At 38.7% G+C, this 25,351-nt stretch overlaps 1 protein-coding gene across 1 annotated transcript in view; it reads left to right on the top strand.

Annotated features, from left to right (window-relative positions):
• ugcg (UDP-glucose ceramide glucosyltransferase) overlaps nucleotides 1-25,351 on the top strand; it is a 106,828-nt gene that overhangs the window by 59,607 nt on the left and 21,870 nt on the right. Inside the window, exon 3 of the mRNA XM_039759519.1 lies at nucleotides 18,423-18,525. Coding sequence (XP_039615453.1) covers nucleotides 18,423-18,525 — 103 coding nt within the window. The remainder of the gene's footprint in view (nucleotides 1-18,422; nucleotides 18,526-25,351) is intronic.

Raw genomic sequence — 25,351 nt, 5'->3', positions numbered from 1 at the left:
GTTTATTCTAGTGACCTGATACATCTTAAAAATATATGCAATAGATTCATTCCAACCAGTTTTTACCCTTTTATCCGATTTTTGATTAGTGGGTGTTGGTGAAATCAAACACCATCTGTTTAGAACTGACATCCAACCTAACATGCACATCTTTGAGACTAGATAGGAATTCCCATGTGCTCATTCTACTCAGGCATTGCCAGCTTTCAAAACCAAGATTCTGAAGATTTGTATCAGCTATATTTAACCACTAAGCCACCATGTCACTCCAGTGCTACTGATACTTTTTAAGTTAGTGTGTATTGATATATAAGATAAAGTTATATTAAGTCCCAAAAATCAGCGTTACCAAACTGTTGGCCTACCATTACTGTGTCATGGGAAACCGTGGTCTATGGCCGCTTCATCTGACATAGGGCAGTTGGCAACCATAGATAGATAAATTGTTATTTTTTGGTCTCAAAAGAGGTACATTTAACTGTTCACAGAAAGAAGCTCAATAAATCTTTATATATAATACGCTACTGTGGCTGTTCGTTTGTCTGTCCAGGATTTTAAATCACCTGTAGCTCGCAAACTGGTTGACCGATTGACCTGAAATTTGGTACACATATACTACATGATGTCTACTATCCACTTTCAGGGTGATGATTGACCTCCAAGGTTATTCCTCTTTTTATTTTTATTTTATTTTATTGTAGAATCAACTCTTGGCAGCAGGGGGGCAGTGTGGCGCATGTGTACGGGCACTGTTCTCATCCCCACCACCTTCGCCATCACATCCCCTACCTCTTCATATCTTAAATCATTCTTGACGTAGATTGAAGACTTAAGTGACAGCTTAAGTGAAAAATGAAAGAAAATGTACTAAGTAACTGCAACACAAACACTGACATAATCAATTTTAATGCAAAAAGATGCCAACGAAAGAAGAGAAGAATCGGGCCGCTAGGGTGGAGGAAAGAAGAGCTGCTCTGGAAGCAGCGAGCGCATCAACTGCTGAGCAAATGAATGCTAAACATACAGAGAAAGAGGATGAAAACCAGGAATGCTCAAGTCAAGTGTATTCACTGCACGTTATCGAGCAGTGTGCCGTTACTGGTATTATAATAAATGACAATGACAACCCTCCCCAAATACCAACAAGAATTACTAATAACTAGATCAGTGACAGTCACAGCGAGCAGATATATTGCTGTTGGCCTAAAAGAATCCCAGTAATTTTTCTTGACACTCTTCTGCTAAATAATTGGCTGTGTTGTAGAGAGGATGTGCAGCATTATTCATAATGGCCATCAGTTTTGTTTTCATTCTCTCCACCTTCACTACCTCCAGTAGATCGAGAGTGCATCTCTTAACTGAGCCTGCTGTTTTAATTAGCTAGTTGATTTGATGGGCTTCTCTTGAAGTGATGTTACCAGCCCAGCAGCACACCACAGCACAGAAAATCAACACTGGTCATAAACAGACCACGTGAAGTGTACAACTACTCACACTTCAGGATAAAAGTCTCCGAAGAAATATGGTTGCAATGCCAGTCCACCACAGGGCACAGCTGTATTCAATTTATGCCAATTTAAAATTAAAAATGTAACCTAATGAATGTGGAAACCTGGAGAAAACCTACATTGACCCATTGAAAAAATATAAACTTCAAACAGCTAGTCGATTCAACTTCATGTCTTCATAATTCACCAGAAGTTCACATCCTCTGATGTCATCAGTGCAACAATATTTAGGGCATCACGTGTGATCCTGAATCACCAGAGATTTGCTATACTTGTTATCATTTTGTTTGCTGTTTCCTGTTTTATTCATGATGTGCTGTGTTTCCCAGAATTTTTCAAAACATATCCTGGAATACTGAAGACTTTTTTTAACTTGAATGCAGCATTTTATGCTGCAGGAAACTGCAATTAAGCTCTGCTGGGAAGTTAAAGAACTGAGTGAGCTGTTTAAGAACACTGAGAGAACAAGAAAAATTGAGAGCTCGCAGACAAAATGACAGGCCCAGGAAAAAGTGTCACAGAAATGAATGGCTGACTTCTTCGTTATCCAACACAGAACTACTAGACTGGCATGACACGGTTTACAAAGCTGCCGGCACCATTCATGATCCTTAGTATGGTCTAGCTTACCTCACTTTTCTTGCCACCTGCTTTCTGCTGAGCAGGGATTTTGCAGCAGAATCAATTAAACTGATATGGAAAAGTAAAACTTGTGAACCTCTAATGCCAAAGCAAAATAAGTTATTGTGGAAGTTCATGACTTTGTGTACAAAGAATTAAATTTTATTACGTAGAAGTAGTACTTAACACAGTCTGCTCCAACTCTGCTTTAAAATAGACAAGTGATCAATAGACATTGAGACACCTATTTAAGCAAAGCTTAATTTACTGTAATCACCGCAGAAAATCTGCAGGTTGTAACCTATTAGTTGTTCCCGGAAGGCACATTTGTACTATTCTGAAATTTCCTTTTTTCAGTTTTTGCTAACCTAAACCTTAAATTTAAACCTCTGGCAGTTTACCACTTACCTTTTCACCATTTTGCATCATTCATTGCATTTCAGTTGAGTTAATTTAAAGAAAAATTGGAAAAATTGAGGTGTTCTAAAACTTTTGACTGGTAGTGCCTGTGTATATATATTAGTTTTTTGAAAAAATAAAAATAAAAAGTAGATATTTGTGCAGTGAAGTGCAGCCACCCACATTGCTTCTTCCTTCTTGCCAGGAAGCTGCATTAATGTACATCCTGTGGTGTGCACTGATTGTTGTTTTTTTTTTTTAACTGCCTGGCTATATACTGGATATATTTACAAATTATAGTATTAGCCAGTAATACTTTTATCCACTGTTTTTTTTTTTTTGGTATTGCATAAGAAGATTTTTTTTAACAATAACACCATGTACCACTGAGTCTTTGTAAAGTACTTAGTATTTATTCACATCATAAAATGTGCTGTGAAAAATCGAGCTTGGCTGATTGATTCTCAGCTGGTATGGTGGTGCCAAGGCTTTACTGGCCCATTCAGTCTGTGTGCAGTTTACACTCTGCCCATATCTTTGTGGGTTAACAATATAAACTGACATGACAGTAACTTTCTATTTACATTTAAGTTCACTAGACCAAAGATACTGTATATACCTGATCATTAAAGATTATGTCATTTCCTTACAATCTTATAGTTTTTACCTTTTTTTAGAAGTTAATAGGCCAGACTAACCTGGCCTAATATGAGTTGACAGTGAACAGTGCAAGTAAGCATTAATGATTTGTTCCAGTTTTGTGTTTAGTGGCTATAGCATTGACCTGAACTTGAGCAATCGAATTCAGAAAATTGATGGATGAATGCATCAACACATGGCTAGTAGAATATAATGTAACACAGTAGAATTAAAGTCTGATTGTTTGTGCCAAGTATTTAAAAAAATGGAGGCTGGGCTGTGTGCTACTGGAAATGGGAAGGAGAAAAATCTGCTCTCACTTCCTTTGATTTTACCCTGCTTAATAATAGCTTTTTGTTTAAACTGAGTGCCAGTTCAGTTTTGGTGAAAACATGCCAAAAACATTGCAAAGTTGGCAGAGGTGGTAATAAACAGCAACTATTTGAACTTTGAGCATTTGAACAATTCTGCAGTCTGTCTGTAAATGTGCAGGTTAAAAATTCTTATGGTGCTGCCATATTTTTTAATGATACCTGCAGATCTGGATGGATGCCATCTTTAATTCCCAGTAGCCAAGTTCACTTTAAATTATTTTCTTCATCTTTGAGAATTTCTGGCTTTAAGCCTATTATAAATATATATATATCTGTAGCTAGGATGATTTCAAAAAGTAATACACCTTACACTTGCTCAGCCATCTGTGGTAGAAAGTAGGAAAGATTGATTTGCTGCACTTTAGTTTAAACATTTCTTTTTGTTTCTTTAGCTGATACCCTTATCATTTATGTTTTACTCAGACTGACCTTTAAATCAAAGTGATTGACAAATCACCAGTTGATTCCATTGCGGTTTCTTGATAAAATATTAGGTATTGCCTAGGTGTCCATATGTCTGTCCGCCAACTCTGTTAATACAAGGTTAGGCTCATTTGAGTTTGGAGATTATCTCAGACCTAGGGCATAGACCAACCCCTTTGCAGAGCACAAATCGGTATAATCTCAGTATCTGTGAGTGTACCCAGTGATCCACAAGACATGAGGCAGCCTGGAAACTCCATACATTGACTAGGCTGGGATTTGAGCCCAGTCCCCTGGAACTACGAGTTTGTAACTACTGCCCCATAATGCTTCCACTCTCTAACACACATTCTCCTACTTCAGAGGAACACTTTGAGTCAGTTTAAGTCAAATGTGGAGCACTGTTGGAGAAAAGACCAGAAATCCATACATATTCAGGGAGTTCCTGCCACACACCCTCATGGAGTCATCGACTCTGTTTCCATGCATACACATAACTGGGGTAAGGTGAGTTATCCGGTTAAGGCAGAAACCAGTTGTTTGGATTCCATTTATGAAATGCTCCCTTTGAAAAACTCTCCGATGTTCTTAAACTGCGCAGAAAAAGATTGAAACCTTATCAACTGCCGCAGTGAATCTAAAAACAAGCATGGAGCCTGTTGCTAATTGTGCTCTGAGCTTAGCAATGTAATTTTAGCTCATCAGCAAAAATCTATCGATTTCTAAAATATTGAGACAGATTATTTAAACCATCCATTTATCCATTATCCAACCCACTATATCCTAACTACAGGGTCACGGGGGTCTGCTGGAGCCAATCCCAGCCAACACAGGGCGCAAGGCAGGAAACAAACCCTGGGCAGGGTGCCAGCCCACCGCAGTTATTTAAACCAAGAGAAGGAATAATGTGATCACTCAAGCATTCCAGTTTTCTTCCTTAGGCTGCTGGATGCATGTGTGAAGGAAGCCTGCACAGGCCAACACAGCTCAACAGAAAAAAGCACGGACTACAAAATCCTTAACTACAACCCAGTTTTGGAATTACATGGCCACATAACCAGGTTACTCACAGAAAGATTTACACATGTTAACCCAGTTTCTTAGAGATCAATATTATTGTTTTTCTAACTAGAAGAAAAGCATACATGGCATTTTTTAAACTGGGTTTCTGTGAACAACCAGATTATTAAAGGACATGTATTAAAATGAATGTCCTCAGATTGTCCTTTGTGTATTATTCTGCAGTTTGGTTAGGGGAAAAGGATCTACTAATCAAATGTTTTAAAGTAAATTAAGTTGAAGCTAGGCAGTTGAAATTTAATTGCTTTTGATTAGTTACCATGTGCTTTTAGAGTCTACCTCCTCTCAGAATTTCATGAAAGCTCAAATGGAGGTGCTGCCTGAAAAGGGTTTCCTGTTGTCAGCAATTCATTTACTTTGCCTCGGCCTACTCAAAGAACAGTGCATTTCGAGTCAACTATTACACTGGGTTGATAATCATGATAATATATGCTGCTTTTAGATTCCAAAGCTGACTCTTCGCCTTTTTCTGTTATGTTAGTAATAAACTTAACATAACAGCATCGTTCCCATTTTTCTGTGTTGTTCTCGAAGAAATATATTTTTTCCTTGGGTATTTTATGAAAGAGAATTGAACTTTGCTTTTGGTAAAAAAAAAATGCTTACCATTTATTCATAGCAGGAAAAAACTCCCAACTGCTAACTGCTGTAGGTACAGATAGATTACTAGATGTTCTGTGATGGTGTCATTTTATAGTAAGTTCTTTTATAAAGAACTGTATAGAATGCCCACTTTTTAAGCACTAAGTCACCTTTTTATGGGAACCTTCCATGTTGCAATCATTTTACCAATCTACCTGTTACATGCAGGCTCGCACAAACATATTACTGTTATATTGTTTAGAAAATTGTAAACATCCATCCATTTTTTGTATGGTGATTACCATACAGCTATAGAGTCCTTGGTACACTGAATATTTCTATGCATGTACAGGTTTTTCTCCAGCTACTTTGGTCTTCCATCCACATCTAAATTATCAAAAGTGTGGATGTGTGAATGTGCCCTGTACAGTATTGATTCGTGCCATACATCAACTGGGTCTGCCAAGTCCCCATGACCCTAAACTGGATTAAGTGTGTGTGATTATGGGTTGAGATTCATTATGTGCACCACCACAAAGCTAAACTATTTAGTATTGTTTATTGTGGGTCTCTCATAGACTGGATGCTTATGAAGTAGTAACTGACAGTAACTGAATTCAGTTTCTGGATTTTCAAGCCATTCTGCAACCTCAAGTGATTTACAATTTAAAATATCATCCTCAGATCTGCTTAATCCAGTTATCAGTTGCACAGGGTCAAAGCCTATACTGGCAGTAATTGGCACCAGTCCCATTACAGTTCCCACTGATGAATCACTCATACTGGGCGAGTTTGTAATTATCACTTAACCCGACTTTAATGTCTTTAGGGATGTGGGAGAAAATGTGGAGTATATAGACACAGGAAGAACATGTAGACATGGCTCCAGCATGGATCTGGCATGGGGTTTGTGAGACAGCATTTGTGCCCACAGAAACACCATGTATATGTACTGTGTGTACAAATACACATACAGTTAAAGAGTTCATTGTGAATATTTGTTCTAATACTTACATGGCCTATGTTGTGCTTTTTCCTAAGGTACCTTGAAATGATAAAGTCATTTTAAAAATTATCCAATGTAATATCAAAAACCTTTGTGAAAACCTTTTTTAGATGAAAACAATTTCAGCTATTTCTGAAACACAAAGCACACTATGATGAGTATTCAAAAAAATTCATGACTCTTTTTTTTCTCTCTCTAATAAACCCCAAAGGTAGCTAATATTAAAGTCAAAATGAAAACCTCAGAGTGTTTCGGTTTATTACAGCAATAACTGGCTAGATAGCAAGCCGCTGTATAAAATCAAGTGATTCAGCTGAAATGAATTTTGCAGTGTGGTTTCAGTTCCAGGTTTCAGTTGATCCAGCCAGACAAAGGTGCCTGAAGGACACAGTAATGGACAGCATACATACAGTGCCACATATGCAGGTGTAACTGATACTCTTTATCAGTTTTTACAGTGGACTGCTAAACAATTCTGAATAGATCATCTCAAACGAGGAGGCTCCCAAGTGTTCTTGTATTCTGGTAATCATTTTAAATGAGCAGTTTTGAGACCGGACTCAAGGAGGCCAGTATGGCCAAGAGTGGCTGACTCTCATTCATAGTTCACTAATTTTTCTTCAATTATTAAATAGCTAAAGTGAACAGGTATTCAGGTCTGCAAATCTTCTGAAAGTAGGCAAGTTAAAAACAATGAACTAAATTATTAATAACTAATTCAGTGATGGAGTAAGTTAAGGTGAGGGGATTATACATTGCATGTCAAACAGCTTTTCTAAACTTCTCGGGGTTTTGTTCCTTTACTCTTACCAGCTTTTCCACTATCTCATCCTCCGGCCCCTTTTCGTTCAACTGACTCCCCATGGTCTTCACACCATTTACATTGCTGTTCTTTGTCAATATTATTCAAAAACCTTCACTCCCTGCCTTGTCTTCATCCTCTTTTCTTGTTTGCACTTGTTGCAGTAATGTGCAGGACACTCTTGTGAAGTTATTCCATCAGTTATAATCTTTAACTTCAGTCATGCAGTTGTTTGTTTTTACTTGCCAACTTATTTATTCCTTACTCACGTCAAGCCCCTGTTTACTATGGTATTTATCATTTTACATTTCCTCTTTCTTGGTTTTTATCCAGTTCCCTCCTTTTTCATTCTAAACATTACTTTTTCCTTGGATGTTTTTTCTAGCGCAGATACCCTGCCCTTTATGTCTGAACCTTATGTCACACTTGTTAGGATGTTACACAGCCTGAAGTGACACATCTTCCAACTTGGCAAAGCTTCATACAATCTCAGTCAGTCTAACTTGCTTGGTCCTGAAAAGGGTTGTGGGGGATGATGGACTCTATTCCAGCCAGCATAGGGCACAAGGCAGGAACAAACCCTGGAGAGGATGCAGGGTGAGTGAAGCGAGCAGGGGGCAAAGCCCCCTAGTCCTTTAAATGTATATTTTTTTTGTGGTATGTTTGACCTCATTTTTATTTTTTTTTTATTCTGAATCAGAGTTTCATTTTGAGATGGATATAAAACAAACATGTAGGATATAGTATTGATTTCTCATTTATTGATCGGTGTCTTATTCACTGTAGTTATTACTTTGAACAGAACGCATACAGTGTATTTTAATAACTGGTACTAGTCCACAATATTTGTAAATGTTTTGTAACCTCCCATGTTGTTCTGTTAATTTTCCCACTATATATTTTCAAAAATGTATTAATTCATTTATGTTGACTTTTTCAAAGCCAATTGACACATCTCATATGTACAATTCTTTGAGCATCAAGTTAAGTTTTTTGTTAATTAAGCTTCACATTACTTGAGACCCAAACTTAAATTTCCAACTCTGGTCCCATGCTTGCTTTGATAGATAGATAGATAGATACTTTATTAATCCCAAGGGGAAATTCACATAATCCAGCAGCAGTATACTGATACAAAGAAATAATATTAAATTAAATAGTAATAAAATGAAAAAATTAAAATAAAATTAATGTTAGCATTTACTCCCCCGGGTGGAATTGAAGAGTCGCATAGTGTGGGGGAGGAACGATCTCCTCAGTCTGTCAGTGGAGCAGGACGGTGACAAAAGTCTGTCACTGAAGTTACTCCTCTGTCTGGAGATGACACTGTTCAGTGGATGCAGTGGATTCTTCATGATTGACAGGAGTTTGCTTAGTGCCCGTTGCTCTACTACAGATGTTAAACTGCCCAACTTTAATCCTACAATAGAGCCTGCCTTCTTAACAAGTTTGTCCAGACGTGAGGCGTCTTTCATCTTTATGCTGCCACCCCAGCACACCACCGCGTAGAAGAGGGCACTCGCCACAACCGTATGGTAGAACATCTGCAGCATCTTACTGCAGATGTTGAAGGATGCCAACCTTCTCAGAAAGTATAGTCTGCTCTGATCTTTCTTACATAGAGCATCAGTATTGGCAGTCCAGTCCAATTTGTCATCCAGCTGCACTCCCAGATATTTAAAGGTCTGCACCCTCTGCACACAGTCACCTCTGATGATCACAGAGTCCATGAGGGGCCTAGGCCTCCTAAAATCCACCACCAGTTCCTTGGTCTTGCTGGTGTTAAGGTGTAAGTGGTTTGAGTCGCACCATTTAACAAAGTCTTTGATTAACTTTCTGTACTCCTCCTTTGGTTACTTGTTGTCCGGTCAGTAAATATTTAGTGCAGCTGCAATTGTAGTGCTGGCTATACTGTATACAGTGTGACATGACATGAGCTGAGCAGAATTAATGATAAACCATTAATTCAAAATCTAAGTAATGTTTGCAATTGAAGGGTTTTTTGAGTGTTGCTTTTTCATTTATTTTCCAGATCATTACTGTGTTTTACAAGACATTTCTCCACTGTTATGTCCATTTTTACCACAGAACATTAAAGAGGAGCGCACATTTGCCTGATTAAACACCATCTTTATGTCCTCATAAAATGCTTAGCCTTTTTCTTTTTGTTCCAGATATTGTGCTTTGCAAGGTGGATGTATGTTATATTGTTTCAAGTGCATTGCTTTTCCACTTGCTGCCAGGTTGGTAGTACATTTGGAAGGCACTGGTTATGTGTTCTTTGCCTTTCCTCATCCATCTTCACACTAAGTATTGATGAATAAATATTTGTAGGAGGTCTTAGTCCATTGGGTAAATGATTATTACCTTGTGGACATTGATGAAGTTCCAGCAGTCATTGTTGCCATCCTTGAAAGTATTGAAGAAAGAGGGGAACACAGCATACTAGGTTTACTTTTTTACCTTCTTTGCTTGACTTTGGCATGCAGTTGGCAACCATAATTTGGTCTTGATAGTTAAAAAGGGCAAAGAAGGAGAGATTTGGTTAGGGAAATAATTAGACTTCTTAGAATCATTTAGGAGTCCTCAGTGTACCTGTTTGTTTCACACTCTTCTGCTCTTATATTCATTTTTAAAAGCAGCTCTGTTTGTTTCTCACATTTAATTAAACTGGACTGCAGACTTGTGGTAATGACAGATGTGTCAAGATGACTCAAGAATGAGATCTTACCCCAAATGCATGTCCATTTGCTATAGATTTGTATTCTTCACAACTCAAGCATATACATAGTATTTCCATACACTACATAGTATGAGATGAATTTATCGTAATAAAATTAAGTTTGTGGTACTTGCTGAAGCTGCATTATTTCTTTCTTCTTTCCTTCCTTCCTGTTCCATCCAGAAATAAATAGTTTTATTGTGCCAGAAGTGTGCTTCTTTATGTTCTTCACAGCTAGTGAAATGCAGGCTGGACTAGATTTAACTTACTTGGTGTCACTCGGCCTGACAAAGACTTTCATTTTTTATCTCCTAAAGTTCAGAGTTGTGTTGCTAGTGAGCTTTAAGTCACTTCCTTGGTAAACAATGAAGTTCTGGTCTCTCAGTCAGGGGACATTTTCTTGCACGTTTACAGACTAATTGTTTCCGTTTACCACTAAAGTAGGTATCCTCCTGCTTCAGTAATTATTTACCACATGTCACTTATAGCCATGCCGAGTGACACACTACCAGTGGCTCAATGATCAAACCTTGACAGCAGCCATTTTTTGTGCCAGTACACTCACCACACATTAGCTGCTAGGTGGTGAAGTGGTGAGACAGGGCCAGAATAACTAGACCAAGGGGTGCAATTTAGCCTGGACTTCGGGATATACACTACTCTTCATGAAGGATGTCCAGGGATCTTTTATGACCACAGAGAGTCAGGACATCCTTTTTTTTTTGTCTCAGCCAAAGGACGGCACCATTTTTATAACACAGTGTCCCCATCACTGCACAGAGGCAGTAGGATCCACACACAGAACACTTCTTCCAGCAGCAGCAGCCCAAGCTTTTCCTAGATGGTCTCCCATCCAAGTACTGGCTGGTCCAAACATGCTTAGCTTCAGGTGGATGACATCTTCTGAAGTGCATGTGGTATGGCTGCAGGCTCAGTTGTTGTCAACTTCCTCAGTTCTCATGATTGTTTATGAGTCCTAAAGCCCTAATTCTTTTCTTTGTTTTCCCCAAAGGAATTTGAAGTATTGATTTTTACTTTGCTCAGTTTCTACACTATAGTTCTTTCTGAGTTCTTATTTTCTTACTTCCATCCATCCATTGTCCAACCTGCTGAATCCGAACACAGGGTCACGGGGGTCTGCTGGAGCCAATCCCAGCCAACACAGGGCACAAGGCAGGGATCAATCCCGGGCAGGGTGCCAACCCACCGCAGGACACACACAAACACACCCACACACCACTTGCTTGGGCTAAACTTTGTATCCATTACAGTATAATCTTTCACAGTCCTGACATGAAGCTTGGAACATACATATTTGTTTGTAGACATTTGTTGTGTGTTATATTCCTGCTTTGACCCACCACGATCTATTCCCTCACTTAGTATGGCTGCATGCTTTCCTTATCCCATCATCGACTATTCCAAAACTCTCTTGCAGCTGATGGGACCATTATTCCCTCCTCGTTTCAAGCTGCCGTTAGACACTACTTTCAGCATGGTTGTCTCTAACCTACTTGTGACTCTACTTGTTTTTATAATACTTGCCCCACAAAAAAAACTATTCTGTCTTAAGTATGGGAAGCCGAAGATAAATGGATTTGGACCACTAAAATGCAGCAAGGTCGAGAAAACACCAATAGATTTACATATTAAGCTGACACCTTTATCCAAGACGACTTGTAACATTTGAGGTAACAATTGGTTACATTTCATTCTTGAATGGAAACACCAGCAGGTCAAGTGACTTCTCATGGTTGCACGGTATCAGTAGTGGAATTTGAAGCCGCAACCTCAGGGCTTGAAGTTCACAGCCTTAGCCAATATATCATCTGATCAAGCTGAGTGTATATGGAGGCATATAAGCTACATGGGGATTCCTAGGCACATACTCGGGTGCACATGCACCGATTGTTTAGTGTTATATTCACACACGGAAGGAAACCATCAAAAACCTTGCCCACATGAAAAAAAGTCAAATCATTAATTATATTTTTTGAGTGAAATTGAATTAATGGAAACTCCAGAATGAAGAAAGCTAAAATTAAAAATCCAAATGAAATAAAAGATCCCTAATACTATATGCATAGGCAAAAAATTACAAAATATCAATGGAAATAAAATATATATATAATTATTGTCGCAGTAGGGGGCAGTATCGCTCCCTTGAACCCTCAGGTACCACGCCAAACACCTGGTATTCTTTTTATTATAATAATAACGTGCACCAAGCACCCTCCACTCCACACTATACATAAATCAATACACAATACTCCAGTAATAAATCAATAATCACAATCCTCCACTCCGAGACGCTTTACCCTCCTACCACCCAGCTCAGCTCATTGTCTGGGAGTTCCCATGGTCCTTTTATACTCCCTGACCCAGATGTGTTCCTGCCCAACAGTCAACAAGTCCTTATTCCTTCTGGGTCAGGGTAAATAGTCCTTTTTTTTCACCCCAGAAGTACATCATCCGTTCCGATCATGTGACTTAGAAGTACTTCTGGGGCATAGGGCAAAAAGAAGTCTTCGGCCCTCCCTGCAGCTCCCTCTTGCGGCCCCTGTGGTATCCCGCAGGGCTGAGGATAAAAACTACAACGTCCATAAGGCCCTGCTGGTCTTCGGGGCACCTCCATACTGCAGGGAAGGCTCCATCTGGCGGCTTGGGGGACATGGCCTGGATAAACTGCTGGGCACAGTCCACAATATATATATGACCAATTTCAAAGCAGAGTCCAAGCAATACAAAGCCAAAAACACTATATTCTAAGAAATTCTAAATGTAAAGATCAGACATTACAAAATTAACAGAAGTAATTAAATGAAAAGGAACAGCAAGCAGAGCCAAAGCTAAGCGATGCCACTGCAAAGATACAGGGACTACCTGAAGCCTATATAGTCCAAAGGCTGAGCTGAAAACCTGATTATAGCACCAGAGGCCAGTTTACTAATCAGTGGTCTTGACCCTCAAACTTCAAACACCATATTAAGAGTAAAAAGAGCAAATAGTTACAACTAACAAAGGGAAAAAAAATCACTGAATTTTCAATTGCAAAACAGGTAATAGAAATAAAACCCAAACAGCAATTTAGGAGCAGAAAAAGACACAAACTTTAAGACAAATAAAAAGCAAACCCCCAGACAAGAACCTCATTAAATCATGATTCTAGCATAATGCTTGCAGCTATAAATACTCATAAAGTCCATATACACATTTTTCTGAGCTGTCACTAGATAATGGGACATGTCCATAGAATTGCAAGGGTTCATGGGCACACAAGGAGGTGTATGAATTTTGGGAGTATTGTTGAAATTGGTGTCAGCTTGCACCACTACACTTGCAGACATGTTCAGTGATTGGGTCCACTTTTATAGGATTGTAACTCTTTTTAAGGAAAGTGTATTGATAATTTAAAAACTGGGTCAGCAGAGAAGGCACAGTATAATTTTGGTCATCTGAGCTCTGACATGTACGGATGTGCCTCAAAAAGCAGGATATTTTGAGACTAGATTAGATCCATGTTGAGTGATTGGGTATGTGGAGTCTCATAAACACGTGCTTGTATCTGATGCTGACAGTTCCAGAATGCCTCATCCAAGAGCCTTGTACCCAAATCCTGTGCCTTCTTCTGTTACTGCTTATTAATTTTGGATAGATAAGCTGTTCTTAATGGAGAAATGAAGACAGATTTGTATCTTTGACTCGCTGCTTTACAGTTGTGCATTAGATATCACTGAAGCCTTTAAAATTAGACCAAATGAACCTTGGTGAAATGATACTGTGAGTGCGACCTTATAGTTAAGGTGGTGGAATTTGAAGTACACAGATGTCAGTTCAACTCTCAGCATTTACTTGGTGCTAAGCCCACATTTGACACTTAATCTGCTATTGTTTACACTGTGGAGACATGAAAACAGTATCTTCACTACATGGCTTACACTTCTGTTTCACAGTTCCAGAGACAGAGGTTCAAGTCCTGTCTTGGGTGCTTCCTGTGCAGAGTTTTCTGTGTTTTCCCAACATCTGCATGGATTTATTTCTGGTACTCTGGCTTCTTCCCAAATTGGAAGACATCAATATTACAATAATAAGTTAGTCAGGTCTGGTGTTAGCGAATGTGCCCTGTGATATAGTGGTTACCTGACCAGTAGTGTTTCCTGCCTATGACTAATACTGCCAGGATAGGCACTGATTCCTATCCAAGCTGGACTGGAAACATAGTTTAGAATATGGATAACTGCTGCTCCTTTGGCACAAAAAGATTCCATCAAAAATGCTCTGATCAGTCACAACCTTAAAACCACCTGTCTAATATTATGTAGGTCCCACTCATGCCACCAAAACAGTTCTGATCCATGAAGGCATGGACTCCACAAGACCTCTGAAGGTGTCCAGTGGCATCTGGCATTGAGATGTTAACAGCAGGTCCTTTCAGCCCTGTACATGGCAAGGTGGAGCCTCCATGGATTACACTTGTTTTTCCAGCACATCTCACAGATGCTTGATTGGACTGAGATCTGGAGAATTTGGAGGCCAAATCAGCATCTTCAACCTGCAACTCTTTGCCATGTTCCTCCAATCCATTCCTAAACAATTTTTGCAGCGTGGCAGATCACATTATCTATCCCCACTTTCATCAGGGAATACTGCTGCCATAAAAAAGGTGTATGTGATCTGCAACAATCATTAGGTATGTGTTAAAGTAACATACACATGAATGCCAGGACCTAATGTTTCCCAGCAGAACACTGCCCAGAGCATCTTACTGCCTCTGCCAGCTTTCCTTCTTCCCAAAGTGCATTGTGCTACCATCTTTCACCAAGTAAATGATGCACACAGATTCAACCATCCATATGATTTAAAAGGAAATGTGATTCACCAGACCAGACCACCTTCTTTTGCTCCATGGTCCAGTTCTGATGCTCACTTGTCCATTTTTGTCACTTTTGGCAATGGGCAGGGGTCAGCACGGCAACTCTGACAGGACTGTGGCTATGCAGCCCCCTACACTGCAAGTTGCATTGCACTGTGTGTCCTGACACCTATCTGTCATGGCCAGCATTCAATTTTTCAACAATTTTGCTACAATAGCTCTTATGTAGCATCGAACTACATGGGCTATGCTTTGAACTCTGCTTGTATCAATGAGCCTGGGGCACCCATAACCCTGTTGCTTGTTCACCACGTGTCTTTCCTTGGGCCACTTTTGGTAGGTATTAACTACTGCAATGCTGGAGACACCCCAGAAGACATGCCGTTTTAGAGATGCCGTGACCAGTCTATAGCCATCGCATTCTGGTCTTAGCCAAAGTTGCTCACATCCTTGTGCTTGCCCATTGTTCCTGCTTTCCAACACATCACCTTCAAGGATTGAATGTTCACTTGCTGCCTAATATATCACAGCCTTTGACAGGTGGCCCTGTAATGAGATAATCAATGTTACTCACTTCATGTCAATGATTGCAATGTTTTTCACTGGTCAGCCTAAGTGACTCATTCAGAACAAGTCCCTTTGCCATTTTTTTTATTTCAGCTGAAAAGCATACATAAACAATTGTGCTGTCACTATTATTGTTGAGTCACCTTAAATAAAAAACGTCATCTAAAATATAAATGTTAATTCATAAGTCACTATCAGCAACCCTTCACCTCCAGTCTTGTAAAACCAGGTAATTGTATCTGTTAATATTAACACTCTTGCTCTTTTAATATTCAACAACATGCAACTTGGACCTCCTCCAGTGTACTGGGGTCATGCTTTCTGCCCATTATGGAAAAAGTTGAATGTTATCCACACTAAATCTAAAAAGCATTCAAGTAAATCACAGGGGAGGCTAGCTGTCGTGATCTGATGCCCCTTTTCCTTTAGCTTGTTGTGGCAGTTTGGATTTTAGCCTACTTTTATGAATGAGAGCAAAGAAAACATTAAGAGCAACATGCAGGCCAAGTGAACTGACTGCACTGATTTGCTACCAGCTCAGACGCTTTCATTAACTCCAGTCATTGACAGAAAAGCAAAACCAAAGAAACTGGCATTTTGTTTCAGCTGTTAGCATGCTTTGTTGTAAGTGCTATTTTTAGAATAGAGGAAAGAAGAAATTGCCTGTTTCTTGTAACCACATTCTGCCCACTTCTTGTGTCATAAGCAGACATTTCTATAAGCAGTGACCTTCTATCCCTATGATAGCTAGGCGGGAGTGCCAGGATAATGCTGGCGGGTTGATTTGTAACTGCTTCCTGATTTGTAGTTCCCAGCTGAGGCAAACAACAAATGCACACTCTGTGTAGAACTTTTTATAGAATGGTTTTTCTGATGTCATACGTCTTCTGTTTAAAAAGCAGTATGGTATTCAGTAAAATCATTTATCGTTGATAACCAGCTAAGGTTTTTGATGACAGATCTCAATCTTTTTTTAGGTTTTAACTAGTAATAATTACAACCAGCCTTTTGTTTTTATTATATGGTTAATCTAGTTCCAGGTCACAGTGGGGCAGTAGAAGCATCTCAGAAGCACTGCCCACAAGAACTGAAACAACCCTTGAAAGGAGGTGCCAGTCCATTACAGGCTCGCTCACGTTATGTCTGTTTAGAATCACCATATTATTAACTAAATGTAAAGGTTTTCTGACGGCACAAATACTTAGGTTTTGAGTTACAGGATTCACAACCCAAACTACCGCAATCTATTAAAGCATTTCTGGTAAAAGGATTTAGCTTTGGGTGGGAGTACATTTTCTATGCTTCACTTAATAGCTCTAATACATCAGAGTAACTGCTGCTGCCGACTTCCTCTTTTGTTCCACCCACTCTTACTTCCCTTGTCTTCCCACAATGCCCTCAATGTTTGTTTAAATTAACACTGCCCAGCAACATTTTACACTTTTCTACATTTTTCCTCCAGTTATATGTGTATGCTCTAGGGAGAGCTTTGCTTGTGGAGGCTCTGTTGAAAAATAAGAGCAATGTGTTATAACAGTTAGTTAGATGTTCTCATTATTCAAATCAATAAGCCTTGTTTTAAAAAAAGGGAAATATTGTTATCACAGTCTGATGTCAAGTCAGCGGTTTATAAAGAAAAATTCTAACTAGAAGATCGTGCAGTTATCTTTGTTCTGTGGTCATTTTCATCTAGTAGCATATTCAAGATTCAAATTTATAAATGGCAAGAAAACATCATTAGGGACAAGCAGTCCGATTGACAAAAGTCATTTTATCATAAATGTCCTGAGAAGTGAAGGATGCTGAAAATGGATAGGGTTTGGCCTAGTGGCCTGGTGGTCTTGGGTGAATGTAAGATCATTTATCGGTTTAAACATGTTTCCTCTGCATGTGCTGCTCTGATTTTTCTAGACTATTTATTTGGTAATGTTTTTGTAAATAAGTGTATGCATTTTACAGGTTGTGAACATACAACACGTGTGAATTATGTGACACAAGTAGTGTCAATTTTATATTTGATGTTGTAATATTGTTTGCGGTTGCCTTGTAGACGCCTGTTGTATTGGAAACTTTTATTATCTCCATCCTTCATACTAACCTGACATTAAAAAAAATGTTCTCACCCATCACTACAAATAACATGGAGTAAGTAACATAAAAATTCCATATTCCTTCCTTCAAGTTGTTTTGTTATTCAAATGGCACCGAGTGTGTGTGCAGCACACACCTAGGATTTGTAGTTGTCACATACCCAGTGACATTTAATGTTAAACAGCCATAAATATTTATTATATACTGTTTCTTTTTTTTTTGTCATCTGTACTGTGCAATATATATTGGAAGAATTTCTTTGAAATCTTCTGCAGGTCGTGGTTTTACTGTATTTTATTATTTACTTTATTTTAATGGAAGGCCATATATAAAGCAGATTATTATTATTGTAATTATTATTATTATAAAATTTAACTCACATAATAAAGTGTTGTTCTATCAGACTTGTTATGTCAGCCAGACTGGTAGGCTCCTTGTTGAGCATATACTGTATTTCTGATATAATCTCTGTTATTGTACTAGTTTATTTGAATTTCCAGAGAAGAATGTTTACAGGCATCCTCTGAAATGTGGTAGATTTAGTTTATCAAGCTCCACCTAACAGTTTCTGCTTTACATATGTTAAAATGAGTTTATCTCCTCAGTGCCCAACGCAGCACATCAGTTAAGGTCTTTTGATGGCTGGTAGGCATGTCTTCTAATTTGTTTGGTGGGTTCATTTTGTGATACAGTATTCATGAGCTCTTTCTGCATTCCCTTTTCTCTCTCTTTCAGTTTGAGGTGCTCCTTTGTGTTCAAGACCACGATGACCCTGCCATTGATGTCTGTAAAAAGCTGCTGGGCAAATACCCAAATGTAGATGCCAGATTATTTATAGGTAAAAAAAGAACCCTCTTGACTTTCTGTGCACTTACATATTAGTTTATATGTGTGACCCTCAATGTTTTTACATGTTATTTCATTTGTTGGATGTTTAATGATGGTTAGAAATGAAGGTTTCATTGCTCTCATGTACTCATTTACTTTATTTGCTATGTTTTGTCACTGTTTTATTGCCAGCTCAGTGCAGATTGTTGGATGTAATAACTAAAACAAACGTTACATAAATCAAACTTTAGCTAAAGCAGGGAGACAGAAACCTCCAAAGTTCCTCAATTTCAAATGAATTCATCAGTTTTTTTAGGAGTTTTTATTCCCATTTAAATTTATTTTTTGACTGCATATGTTTTTTCAGTTTTAGTCTGGTTTGTAGTCCTTTTAAGTGTAATAAAGTACCATATTTTAACAGAGGCTGCCTGTGTAAGCTTATGCAAAAAATCTTTTTTCAACAGGACCTAACTTGCTTTTGGTGCCTATAGAATCAAAATAAATAAATAAACTATTAACTTTTTCTTATACTATGCAGATTTACTTTATTTAGCTTAAGACCATGTCACATTTTTCTAGCGATTTTTAGTTGCAGACTTCATTTACATAATTTTACAGAGCCCGAGGCAATTGCAGCACACCCCCATGACTTTTAGCTATCACATACCCAGTGACATTTAATGTTAAACAGCATATAATAAAAATTTATTTGCCTCTAGCCTCACTTAAGGCCATGTCATATTGCCTGACTTTTCCAGCAATTTCATTTACATAATCTTAGCAAGTCAGCAGCAGTCAATGGTGCACTCCCTTGACTACTGGTTGTGTAGTCTTATGTATCCAGCTACTCAGTTCAGCATGTCTTAGGGGTGTGTTTGTGTGTGTGTGTGTGTGTGAGTGAGCTGAAAACCAACGAGTGCTCACAATGAATTGTCAGAGGTGGCTGGGGTGGCGACCCTGCCGGGACGCCCAGGAGGACCGGAGGAGGGCTTGTGCCTTCCCAAGACCATCTGGGGGCGACCGCCCTGGTTCCTTTGGGGGCCACGGGTACAGGACAAGGAAGCCCAACCCTGTAGGGACCCGTGGTCACTGCCAGGGGGTGCCCCCATGCCTTTCGAGTCCTGGACCTCACCACTTCCACCACACCAGGAAGTGCTGGGGGGAAGAAGAGCAGGGACACGCGGAGTGCTTCCGGGGATGCAGCCAGCAATTCCGCCACACAGGGGCATGTCGGCGGGTGATTTTTTAAAATGGTGTTTTTGCATGAATTTTCAAACCTCATATTGCAAGCCAACCTCTGTTTGCCAGGCTGTTCTGTGAAATAAAGGTCACATTGAAATGAATGACCACTGTAACATGTGGTTAGGGAAGCATTTATCCCATTACAACTGTTATAGTCCCAGAGTTAACAAAGTTAGTTATGTGGAAGCAGTGTTTCCAGTAAACTTACTAATGTCTTAGTAGTACCACAGATAACATATGATCACCTGTATTATTTCTTCAAAAGTTAAAAATATTAATTCATGTAGTGCAATATCCACGTTTTCCTGCTCAGTAAGTTAAAAAATAAGCATGACACCACTGTTTAGGTACATGTTCTGTATTTCTCGTTACATTCTGCTTAATCCAAATCAGGCTGATGAGGGGGCCGAAGCCTATCCTGACAGCACTGAGCAAAGGGCAGGAAAAAAGAAGCTCCAAACAAGTCACCACTCCATGGAAGAGTCCACTAATACACACACTCACACTGGGGGCAACATTAAGTTTCCAGTTAACCTAACCTGTACATCTTTGAGGATGTGACATGAAAATTGGAGCACCTGAATGAAAACTCACACAGGAATTATAAGATGTAAACTCCATACAGACAGCATCCAGGTGTAGGAATCAAACCAAAAACTCTGCATCACCATAGACTTACCGGCTAAGCGACACAAAATGTAATAGGACAAAATCACTGGGTTCCAAAAGTCTACTCTTCAAGAGTCGTCTCCCAGATCACATTCTGTGGTTCAGAATTCACTTTTGTAAAAAATGTATACCAGTGGATTTTTATCCTCGCAAAACACCTTTCACTATGGTTAGAACTGCACCGTGAAAAGCGTAAATGAAAGAAAAAAAATGACAATTAACAGCAGCATGAATTTCGGAAAAAATGATACATTTGTTGTGAAGAAATAAAAGCAGCAGTGCAACTGATAGCTTAATTTCTTAACAAAGCCCAGTCTTAATTTGAAATAGTTGATAATGCAATCTGGAAGGACAAATGTTTTAAAAAAAAAAACATAATGTATGGGAAATGTGAACTTCTCAGTTGGACAATTTAGTACCTTTGTTACTCACCTTCACAGGTTTGTGATGTAATGATGACCTTTTACCTCAGTTTGATACATAAAGTAATGACAAGAGGAATATGCTTAGTAAGCAGTTTTTGGAATGATATAATACATGCTTAATTAATTTCCTGTGCTTTCTTTTAAAAATTAAGATAATTGTTGCAAGAACCACAATAAGGAATAGAAAGTGCAGCTATATAACTCCTGTTCTTCACTAGACCCCAGTTGCTTATCTGAAGGTATCCATTCATTCACACTCGAACATACATTATGATGTCAAGATGCTATATTGATAAAACCACTTTTAGCTGCAGAGTTCAAAAACTGAGGAGTAAACTGCGGCCTTGTATAAGAGACGCCCCATCCATTGAATTACTTCAGTCAGGTGTACAACGATCAGCTGCACTTATTGCAACTTTCCTTGTTAGTCATTTGCACAAAAATAATAGCATGACAATTATGAAATGTTACTGACTCTTCTATTCTCGTTGTCTTCTTGCTATTCTGTTTGGGATTGCCTAGCTGCCACTCTTGTCCAGTGGTAGTCGAGTCTTTGGAAACCAAGGGTGAAAGAAATAAATGTTGTTAGACTTAATACAATGCCAAGCAGTGGGTCAGCGGCCAGAGGCTTTTGGCCTCAAGAACTGTGAAAGTTAAAAAATAACTGTGGCTTCCTTGTAGGTTAATATTAGAACGTAAGAAAAATATTGACAAGAACATGCCATTTAGTCCAACAAAGCTCACCAATCCTGTCCACTTAATTTTTTCAAAATAACATCAAGTCAAATTATTTTCAAAAGTACTGTCATCTGGAGTTTTGTTTTCATCTTCTGCTTTAACTGGACAAATCTCTATTATAATGTGATTAGATTTATACTTTAATGATTGGTTTATGTTAATCAAATTGAAATTGCTTAGTTTTACTGTGTATGCAACCTAATTGTTGCATTCATGTATGTAAACGGTCTAATTCCGCCTGTCGGGTCTCAAAACCTTTGCAAGATGCACCAAGCCTGTATACTCGGCGTTATACAAAACTAATGTAATTAGCAACCTTGCATTGCTTCCAAAATGTCTACCGGTATAAATGGTAACTCTGTAAATTCCCTTTGCACTAAATCTTAGTCATTTTAATCACATTTAATATTTTTTTAGTTTACTTTATTTCTAATTAGCACTCTTCAACAAGTACAGGCTCAGAACACTTACCAATATTTACAACAGTAAAGCAAAAGTTCATCTGAAAGTAAACGTAAATGGAATCATTCCAATACTGTATATAAAGTCCTGTTAACTTAAAAGCTGAGATAGTCAGTTAAGAGCAGAGAAAAGGAAAACCAAAACTGCAGATGTGCAGAGAAAGCAAAATGTGCTACGTTTAAGTGAGTTATCTGAACACCAAGGTTTTCTAAAAGACACATCTTTCCCCTTGTTGGTGGATGAATGTCATTTAACACAGCCATAGCACTTCAGAAAAGTTCTGGCTGCACATGTTGTGCTGTAGAAGGCTAATGAGAATATAAATTGTTATTATTGTGTCTTTTCTGCTATTGACATATTATAAATCAGTTAACGTGTTATTTTTCTCAGCGTACATGATTGTGGTCAAAGTGGTTTACAACCATTTAGCTCAGAAAAGTTCTGGCTGCACATGTTGTGCTGTAGAAGGCTAACGAGAATGTAAATTGTTATTTTTGTGTCTTTTCTGCTGTTGACATATTATAAATCAGTTAATGTGTTATTTTTCTCAGCCTATATGACTGTGGTCAAAGTGGTTTACAACCATTTAGCTTGTTAACTATTTTGCCTGGTCAGTATGACATTTACTGGCCTTTTTCATTTTATATATAAATTAAAAGTAACCAGCATGTCCTTTGCAGGCTGATAAACTTGAAGCATGCTGGATTTTTACTGTTTTCGTTTCTTTCACTCTTTCCATGCAGAGGCACATCTTGTTGAAGCTGACACATGAACTAAACCCTCCTGTCAACTTATATTAATAAAACCAGGTTTTATTAAGCGCTGCTCACATGGGCAACAGGGAACAAGAAAAGGAGAATTATGTACTTTAAATATAAATCTGTCCACAACATCTAAACCAGGAGCTTTTAGTGTTTCACATCCTGTACAGGCTGATAATCAGAACAATTGGGGTCATGGACAATGCAGTGCCTAAAATGCTGAGTTACCGTACTTATTTTTAGGAACCTGTGTTTGTTAGCTTGTTTTTGGTGTTTATTTTTGTGTTTGTGATACCATTTAGGAATGGTTATGTAATACATAAAATAATGCCATCAAACCTGCTTAAACCAAATCAGGGTGTTTCGGGTCAGGCCTGCTCTATCTTGGCAGCCCTGAGCTCAAGGCAAGGCACCATCCCTGCAGGACTCACTCGTTCAAACTTCTGTAGTGATTCTTGTTTTTGAATTTCTTTTTCTCACATACAAGTTGCTGATTAAAAACACATCTGTTAACTTGCTACTTTCTTTCTAACTACATAAAATAAAACGTGTCTCTGCTACATTAGTTAACTGTAACAGTTCTACAGCGTGGCAGAAAGTAACATTGCAGAAAGGAGAATAAATGCCACCAGTATGTTTAACAAAGTTACTTCCAAGATAAGTTCCCAGGCACCTCCTAGCAGACAATCTTCTCTCTTGAGATCAGGTGAATAGGCCAGTGTTTATTGTCTATGGGTGAGGCTCATACACTCAAGCTAAGGAATGAGTAACACAGGCTGCGAGGGGCTGAGGCAGCCTTCTTCAAGCCCACAAAACATTTCACTCGCTCTTTCTCTGTCCAGGCTTTGTCATTCTTCCTGCGCCGCAGACCTACATGCTTCACAGTATTGGTCAGCCTGCAACTTACTTAGCCATCTTGCATACTAACTTTTCTCAGTTGCAACAGTCTTATCAGCTGGTTACAGCTTATTGGAAAAAATAAAAATCTCAAAGATATGTTAGTACATGTGACATGCACTATCAAAAAAATGAATAGGTGTGCCTAGATTATACCTTTTATTCATAAAAAAATAATTGTTAACTCTAAATCAAATATGGAATTGCCCATTCTACAAAACTTTCAGTTGACATTGGTAATTTGCATATATGCAATTCAACATAGAACTTGTGGTGTCATATACATTGGAGAAACGAAAAATTTGTTAAAAGCACAGTTTATTCAATACCTTAGAGTAATTAAAAACTAGAGTAGAGGAACAGCGTTGTATGAACATTTTTACTAATCAAACCATATTCCATAAATGTATGGTTTGGAACATGCTACTTTTTGGAATAAGACAATGAGACTAAGAAAAGAAAAAGATTGGATTGAGGCATTGAACACTCTTTATCCACATGGTCTAAACAAGAGATAGATAAAAAAAATGAGTTTCTAGTATTTGAAAATAATTGATTTACCAAAATAAAATTAGTTTCTAATGATTGGATCTGTGTGCCAGAGTAAGCCTAATTGCAGAGCTATCAGAGAGCATCAGAGTTGGATAGGCGACCCACCTTCTCCCACTGTGGCATGCATAAAGCTGAGGACCTTTACACATTTTTATGTATGTATATATATATGTATATATAATATAAAACTGCTAAAAAAAATTAAAGAAACACTTTTTAAAAAAAACATCAGATCTCAATGGGGAAAAAAAAATCCTGCTGGCTATCTCTACAGATATGGACTGGGTAATGTGTTAGGAATGAAAGGATGCCACATCGTTTGATGGAAATGAAAATTATCAACCTACAGAGGGCTGAATTTCAAAGACATCCTGAAAATCAAAGTGAAAAAATGATGCGGCTGGCTAGTCCATTTTGCCACAATTTCATTGCAGCAACTCAAAATCATACTCAGTAGTTTGTATGGCCCTCACATACTTGTATGAATTCCTGACAGCGTCGGGGCATGCTCCTGATGAGAAGACTGATGGTGTCCTAGGGGATCTCCTCCCAGATCTGGACCAGGGCATCACTGAGCTCCTTGACAGTCTGAGGGGCATCCTGGAAGCATCCAATGATCCAATACATAATGTCCCAGAGGTGTTCTATTGGATTTAGGTCAGGCGAGCGTGGGGGCCAGGCAATGGTATCAATTCCTTCATCCTCCAGGAACTGACTGCACACTCTCACCACATGAGGCCGGGCATTATTGTGCACCAGGAGGAACCCAGGACCCACTGCACCAGCATAGGGTCTGACAATGGGTCCAAGGATTTCATCCCGATAACTAACGGCAGTCAAGGTGCCGTTGTCTAGCCTGTAGAGGTCTGTGCGTCCCTCCATGGTTATGCCTCCCCAGACCATCACTGACCCACCACCAAACCGGTCAGGCTGCACAGGCAGCATAATGTCTTCCACTGATATATATAATATTAGCTGTGTAAACCTATGCTGTAAAAAACCCAAGGTCCTAGAAACTATTGAAATCGTCAGAAAAGAAATGTAGAGATATCAGGTAATTGAAAGGAACTACTCTGGGCATCTCCCTCCT

Source organism: Polypterus senegalus, chromosome 7 (genome assembly GCF_016835505.1).
Source record: "Polypterus senegalus isolate Bchr_013 chromosome 7, ASM1683550v1, whole genome shotgun sequence".
NCBI lineage: Eukaryota > Metazoa > Chordata > Cladistia > Polypteriformes > Polypteridae > Polypterus > Polypterus senegalus.
This window is presented reverse-complemented; position numbering and strand designations above follow the sequence as displayed.